General features: G+C 47.6%; 1 protein-coding gene across 1 annotated transcript; it reads right to left on the bottom strand.

Moving 5' to 3' along the window:
* Positions 1-932: 932 nt before the first annotated feature.
* LOC135242964 (tubulin epsilon and delta complex protein 2) lies at positions 933-7434 on the bottom strand. Its single transcript, XM_064314336.1, has 9 exons — positions 6918-7434; positions 6325-6383; positions 5484-6063; positions 5190-5243; positions 4865-4943; positions 3869-4007; positions 3238-3336; positions 2203-2381; positions 933-1612 (listed from the first exon to the last, which is right to left on the bottom strand). The coding sequence occupies exons 1-9, from the start codon at positions 7019-7021 to the stop codon at positions 1463-1465; spliced, it is 1443 nt and encodes a 480-aa protein (XP_064170406.1). The 5' UTR covers positions 7022-7434; the 3' UTR covers positions 933-1462.
* Positions 7435-7485: the final 51 nt, after the last annotated feature.

The following is a 7485-nucleotide window of genomic DNA, read 5'->3' as shown; positions in this document are numbered from 1 at the left end:
CAAGCACGCACTGCTCACGACGCGAAGCTGTTCGGTACTGTTAAGGAGCGCGATTTGGCCGGAAGTGGTTTATTTGCAGGACAGGCTCAGCGAGGTTAATTGGCAGCACACCATGCGCGAAAGCGTGGGAGTCCCGTCACATCGCCAACGGCTGTTATGGAAGGCGCAGAGAACACGACACGCCTCGTAAAGCGCAGTTGCCCCTGTTGAGACCTTGAATTGGCCAAATCACTCATACTCGGATCGATGACGCATGCCTAAGAATCGGCCTCATCAATATTCACAAGGTTTAGCTCAGAGCAGTGTGGAAAATACGTGGTTTTAAAGCACATCAAAGTACTAAGTACAAAGTACAAAGCCTGCAATAGAAATTATTTTCCAAACATCAAATAAAGTACCTCATACCTCAATAAAGCTTTAAGACAGTGCAGGTCACTAATTATTGCGCTAGGATGGCTGGGCCACAGTCATAGAAACATATTTACACCATCATATTTATTAACTCATTAAAAACAGCAAGAATGTTAGGTCAGGACTGCCGAACTGGATACCATTGAATTAAAAATTCAGTTTTGTCAGACTTCAGAAAATCCAGCTGAGGCATTCCTTATGCAGGTTATATGTGCAAACACAGCAATGTACTACTGTGTGAAACACAAAACAAAATCAAAAATCAAGCACATCTCTTGAAGTACAATGGTAGATGCTCATTATGTGAAGAATGCACCATCTGCTGGTAGAGAGCAACATTGCAACATGAGAACATTCTAAAAACTAAACTGTCAGTGAATGTTTGTCTCTTTAATGTTGTATGGCATCATATATTTTGCTTTTGACTAAAAACTAACTAAAACAAATTTTAAAAGTCATTAAAAAATGATTTTGAAGCACGTCGCATTCATGTGACAAATAACACTGAGGAAAAACAGCAGTTCTCTCAAATCACTTGTCATTATTTTATTCTGATGCACTTTGATTGAATTAAATCAGAAAGACGCGGTGAAATGACACACACAGTGATCTCCAGGAACAGTGAATTTGGTTCACATTAGTTGAAGTTGTAGAAAAGTCAGAATTTGGTAGAAGAAAGGCTCAAATTTGTTCAAATGAATCATAATCCTGTCACCATTGTTGAAGAAAAACAAAACAGATGATGAGAGGGGGAAATGAGGTCATAATACACCAGAAGGAATGGGAGTCATCATTCCCAAAATTAGCCAGTTTATGACGTCATAATGCAGGGAGCCAAATCAGACCAGCTGATTGGTAGGCAATAGTATCAACACTCCATGTGCACAGTTAGATTAAAAGAAGCAACCAGTTCAGAGACGGATTCCTTCGGTTCGACAGTCCCTCAGTTCTCATTGTGGTCCACAAATTGTAAGAGTTTATTGAAAGAAATCACATATTTTGTTGTTCCAGGCCTTGCTGCTTTCTGACGTTCCCGCTAGCTCTGTGCCGGCTAATCGGGCTCCGTGTCCAGGACCACGGCGGGGAACCGTGCCCCCCCTTCCCCGAGCAGGGAGTACAGGCCTCGTAGCACACTGGCGCCAGGACCTCCCCGGGCAGACCAAGCGGAGGTCAGACAAGGGGTCATGGCTTCTCTCATGGCCTGAAGGGGAGACAGCACACCCATACACATTAAACCAGGAGGGGGAGGGTTCTCAAATCGAAGGTAAAGCACCCAGATGCCTTTTAATATGAAATTTCTTGAGCATCAAGGCAGAGGTGGTGGGAAGTAATATAAATATATAAGATACAAAAAGTGTTCATGTGTTCTAAATACAGAAATCAATTATGATATAAAGACAGGTGTGTGAGCTGTGACTCTTACCTGGAGCAGGTGTGTGAGCTGTGACTCTTACCTGGAGCAGGTGTGTGAGCTGTGACTCTTACCTGGTGCAGGTGCGTGAGCTGTGACTCTTACCTGGAGCAGGTGTGTGAGCTGTGACTCTTACCTGGAGCAGGTGTGAGCTGTGACTCTTACCTGGAGCAGGTGCGTGAGCTGTGACTCTTACCTGGTGCAGGTGTGTGAGCTGTGACTCTTACCTGGAGCAGGTGTGTGAGCTGTGACTCTTACCTGGAGCAGGTGCGTGAGCTGTGACTCTTACCTGGTGCAGGTGTGTGAGCTGTGACTCTTACCTGGAGCAGGTGCGTGAGCTGTGACTCTTACCTGGTGCAGGTGTGAGCTGTGACTCTTACCTGGTGCAGGTGAATCTCCTGCTGCAGCTGTGCCACTCTAAGCCTCAGTCCCTCCAGCTCCGCCAGCTGGGCCTCGCTGGCGTACCGAAGCGTGCGGGGCAGGTCAGGGTCCCCCCACCGCCCCCGTCCCCGGGCGGGACAGCAGTACCCGGGCCCCCATCGATCCCACGCCTCAGCATCTGAGAGACACAGGGGCTATTTTTAGACAGGGAGGGGAAACGAGAGCACCTACAGACCCACAGCGTCAGCGCCCAAATGGAGCAGGGCGGCTCCGGAAAGGTCCCGGGCTCCCGGCTGCAGACTGCCAGGAGAACCCCACGCCGCGATCTGGAGCACCTCCTCTGAGGTGGCGCTCATTTCCCTTCAGCCTCCTTTCGCTTTCTGTTCCCCTGCAAACTGAGCGCGGGGGCAGCTATCGGGAGAGAGGTTGTGAGAACAGTCACCGCACACTCTCTTTTCCTCCGGTTTCGGGAAAAACCACCCAGCCGTTATCTTTCCAGAAATAACCCTCCCATGAAGAACGACAGAGTCGCGCACTGGCTTCCCCACACGGGTACGGTGATTCACATAACTCGCTCGCGTCCTGGAAACGCAGATGACCGCGAAGTGGCCTTCCCCTGGGGGAAAGGAGGAGGGGGGGGGGGGGGTCTGAGTGGGGGCTTCGATGCTGCAAGCACAAGCCCCAGGCCTCAGTCCCACCCTCAATGAGACCCCAGGGGGCAGCAACAGATGCGTATAATCAGAGACAGGGACAGAACGGTGAGAGTTTTGGCTCTCGTCGGGCCGTATCCTGAGGAAACATACGTCACACTGGGGGGCCAATCGGTCTCCCTCTGGGGAGTGACCCTTTTTTGGTATTACTGGGAGGAAAGACTGATAACTGTTCAGTCCTGAGACCAGTTCAGTCCTGAGAAAGCAGCTGGGGTGACTTTTTCAGAAACATTATTTTTCCTGTTGAAGTGTATGTTTTACACTCTCCACTTCATAAGTGAAATACATCAGCCCCTTCGGTGTGGTGAAACATGGCCACTTCACCTCTCTTCAGCTTCTCCACCCTCCCCTGGAGGTCCAACACCACCTTTTCCAGGCCCTCCTGCATCAGCAAGCACTCGTACTCCAACTCCCAGCATGCACCTGCAAGAACACAATACAAGAGATGTAGTCCCTGTAGGGGTTCTGTCAACTGCATTACATTATAACAAGGCACATATTCCTCTGCTATCCCCATTTCATACAATTACAATTGCGCACATAAACCCACACCATATTATAGCTTACACAGCCCACACCTTCATGCTGTGGAAAATGACAACTTTGATCAGCTGCGACGCTGAAAACTTCACCAAATATTTTTGTATGCCATCTGTAAGTCATACGGCATAAACGTCTTCTAAATGGGCAAATGTGCACACGAACAGGCACATTTTAAAAACCACTCTTCGTTAAATTATTCAAAGGAGGAAGCAGGGATATAAACAGATTAAATATTGAATACCCTTAAGATAATTGTTTTGGGAAATCATTAAATCAGCATTTCCACAGAGATGCTAAACAATCAGGATGCTCTCTCTCTGCCTCCTTCACAGTCTGCCTCTCCATCTCTCCCCCTCACTCTCTCTTTCTCTCTCTCACACTATATCCCACTCTTCCCCCCTCCTCCAGATACCTGTCCCTGGCTGGCTGCCCGTCCTGTGAGCCAGCGCCTCTCCATGGAGGCAGTGAGTCAGCGCGCGGCAGAGCTGGGTCAGCCTCTCCACCTCCGCTCTGGTGTCTGCTGGGCTGCATGCGGGAACCTTGCAGGGAAACTGCCCCACGCACAGAGACGGCCCATCAAGGACAACAGCCGACTGTGACACAAAATGGACTCTGGAGGAAATACTAAAGCTTTAAAAGTGTGTGTGTGCGTGTGTGCGCGTGCATATATCTGCAATATAGTCATAATTCTGCCAGGAAATGGCTGCCATTTGTCACACAGGTGATGGTTCTGCAGAGTAATCCACCCCCGCTGTGAAGCACAGAGAGATTCTTGAACGACGCTGCATGGAGTACAAAACAGATATAACTATACGCCTATGGGGCCAGGCTCACGGACACAGATTAAGCTTAGTCCTGGATGGAGAATCTCCATTCAAAAGTGAATTTAGTCCAGGACTGGGCTTAATCTGTGTCTGAAAAACTGCCTCTATAAAGTGGAATCTAAAAGCAACTCATTATTATCGGTAACAACGTTATGTGTGCCTGTATACAATTCATTACTTTTATACAATAACTACAAACTAAATATAGCTACACATGAGAAAATGTACATACTTGTAGATAAATAAAGTGCACCGTACTGAAGAAAGAGGAGCAGTAAAATTGGGTCTGACTCTCCTCAGAAGCTAGTGATTCAGCGGGGAGGGCCAATACCAGAGCTTGTTTCCATGGCATTTTCTCACAGAAGAATGAACTGCGGGGGCGTTGTCCTACACATGCATTTAGAGACTAAATCCTGCAGCGGTTCATATGAAGCCAGCTATATTTAACCTCACCCATCTGCAGCGCTGTACGGAAATGTGTACCGTTATGTTCCAAGGAAGCATACTTTTTAGCAGGTTTTTAAGGTTTGAAAAGGTTTCAAACGGTTTGAGGTTTTACAGGTTTACGGTTCGTTTTTGGATACAGTGCTGAGTAACCTCTCGGTGAACCGGGCCTTCTCTTCCACAGGTTTCGATGCCGTTGCCAAAACCTTGTCCCACAATCTGCAGATTCAAACAGGAAACTGGTGTAAATTTGAATCTTCCTGTACAATTTGATTCCTGTCCAATCTTGTACAGGGAAATTCAAGCTTTCCCAGGAAGTACAGTTATGTTTGCAGAAGAAATGAAGCAGTGGTGGATGCATTTATCACCTCAAGGTTACAAAAGTTTACTGAATTTATCCTGCAAGCTGGTCACGCAGGCCGTGGACTCCCACTCTGAAGCAGGGAGCAGCATAGACTCACTGACCTCTCGTGCTTGGTCCTATGTGCTCTCCAGACAGAAGGTGGCACAGATGGTTTCCTGTCACAAACACAGAGGCATCAGAGATCCTGTACTTCAGATGAGCAAAGACCACTGCTCTCCCAGTTTAAAGAACCACTGCCATCCAAGGTTAAATAACCACTGTTCTCCAAGGTGAAAGAACCATGGTATCTTTTTTGGTGAACCTACCTATATGTACATCTGGAACACTGAGGATTTGAACCTGCAACCTCTAAGCCCAGCCCCCTGACAGTTATGCCCCACTGAACGGTGTCCTACCCGACTCCTTTCGTGGTTGAGAGACTTCTGTCCCCCGCATCGGTCCCCGCCAAGCACATCACTGGCATCAGGTCCTCGGCAGAGTCCTGTCTCATGTCCGAATCTTCAGAGCAAAGGCCTCTCTGGGTTGCCCTCTGTTGGGCCCCTGCTAATGAAGCCTGGGGGTGGCGGTGCTCCCCCGGGGCAGGTGCTGGAGCAGACTGCCACCCTGTGCCCGGGCGTCGAGGGAGCGCCGCCCTCCCTGGAGCAACCGTTCGATTCCGGGCAGAGATTCGGGCCGTGCCGCCTCGACCCCGACCAGCACGATGGCCCGATCCTCCCCGCGCCTCTTTGGAGGGCCCCGAAGCCGAAGCAGACCTCCGGGATGCCGTCCGGCCCACGCTGGGTTTGCAGGCAGGTTTGCAGGCCGTCCGACTGGCTGAACCGTCACTTTTGGCCTGATTGCTTCCCAGCACACCTTCGTCACCCCTTCCCGCCGTCTCAGGGCCCCCGAGGGCCCCTGGTCTACAGCGAACTCGTAGTGCTCTCTGCAGCACTCGTTCCAGTAGTTCCATTTCCTCTCTCTCCTCTGGCAGCACGCCTGGGACACACACACACACACACACACACACTCCTGTATACATTTCTACCAACCGCTTGGGAGCTTTCCACACAGATATGAAATGCAAAACAACTGGGCTCCAAATGGAAGCATTCAAAAATCCGGCTGCCGCTGAAAAGCATTCATGTGAGCGATCTCTGCGTAAAACAAAAACTGTTTACTGCCTCCTCTGCAATCACAGCCGCACAAGCTCATCTGAATACTCATTAAATGAGTAATTTGTGACAGAAATGGCTTTACCTTCCTCATTATCAGTTGATGGCACCTGCTCCTCGGGGGCTTCCTTTGGTTCTGCTTTCCTGTGAAACAGTACAGTACGAATTGGTAAGAAACAAGCACAGAAATATTTGTGATGATACGGTACGCAGCCTGCTGCATCTGTTTTCAGCAATTCCGCTGTTCAGAATGAAAATTATTTCCATGGATGTGTGTGTTCGCTTGCAAATAGGCTAATCAAAGTCAAAACAAGTCTGCCTGCTTTGGTTGTTGGGGGTAGCGTCTTAACGTTCGTTAATGCAAGAAGAATGTTAAATAAACTGCATATTTGTCAAAGAAAAGTAAAAAAAAAAAAAAAAGTGTCTGTATTTTGTTGCCTTTTCATGACGAAAAATTACGGTGGCAATTTTAAAAATATTTAGCCACTATGACAGAGGGACAGGAGCAGCTGTCTACACCGACTTACTGGACTGCCTCTCTCTACAGACTGTTTCTTTTACAGGTAGGTCAACACGTTGGCTGGTTGTATAGTTTCGCTTATAGAAATGCCACGATAAAACGCCAGCATCGCAAAACTGCAAGAAAGATATTTAACAGAGCATAATCATAGAACTCACATGGAAAACAGAATCGCTCTTAACTGACGGATGCTCTCGTTGATCTTGGCCTCCTCCACCCGGGTTAACCGGAGGGCTTCATCCACCGCATTTAGCAGCGACATGCTACTTAAAAACACCGCTTTGCAATTCAACACAACATATTTTAAACCGAAACGATTATTTGAATGTCTGATCCTGATATGACTGTTTTATTAACACCTGCATGGCAACCAACATACCGCTTTGCAGCATACTGTCAGCAAACAACTTCAGTTTCTAATAGCCCGCTTCCACTTCCGGAAATGGATAGTGTCGGGTCTTGCAAACGCATTATTCTAAAACTACACGTATCTAAATATTTAAATATTAATATAGAGTTAAAAACATGTATTTTCTCGTTATAGTATGTAAAATAGAAACAGTAGATTCTCACTAATAATTTTGAGTGGATCTGGTAAAACGATTGAAGTTACAACTTTTTATGGTCTTAACTAGCTGACAGGACCTTAAGGTAATTCGCAAGTTACAGTTTCACTGTCGTCTTTGAGTTACTGTTTTCGTACATTCTCTGTTGCATTATTTATTA

Source organism: Anguilla rostrata, chromosome 17 (assembly GCF_018555375.3).
Source record: "Anguilla rostrata isolate EN2019 chromosome 17, ASM1855537v3, whole genome shotgun sequence".
In the NCBI taxonomy this organism is placed as follows: domain Eukaryota; kingdom Metazoa; phylum Chordata; class Actinopteri; order Anguilliformes; family Anguillidae; genus Anguilla; species Anguilla rostrata.
This window is presented reverse-complemented; position numbering and strand designations above follow the sequence as displayed.

What these genes read in the sequence shown, in the direction of transcription:
- LOC135242964 (XM_064314336.1), bottom strand. Translation starts at nt 7,021, where the DNA reads ATGTCGCTGCTAAATGCGGTGGATGAAGCCCTCCGGTTAACCCGGGTG. An exon ending in CCGAGAGGTTACTCAGCACT is followed by an intron (nt 4,008 to 4,864) that starts GTATCCAAAAAC and finishes TGCGTGGGGCAG; the next exon opens with TTTCCCTGCAAGGTTCCCGC. An exon ending in GGTGGAGAAGCTGAAGAGAG is followed by an intron (nt 2,382 to 3,237) that starts GTGAAGTGGCCA and finishes TGTGTCTCTCAG; the next exon opens with ATGCTGAGGCGTGGGATCGA.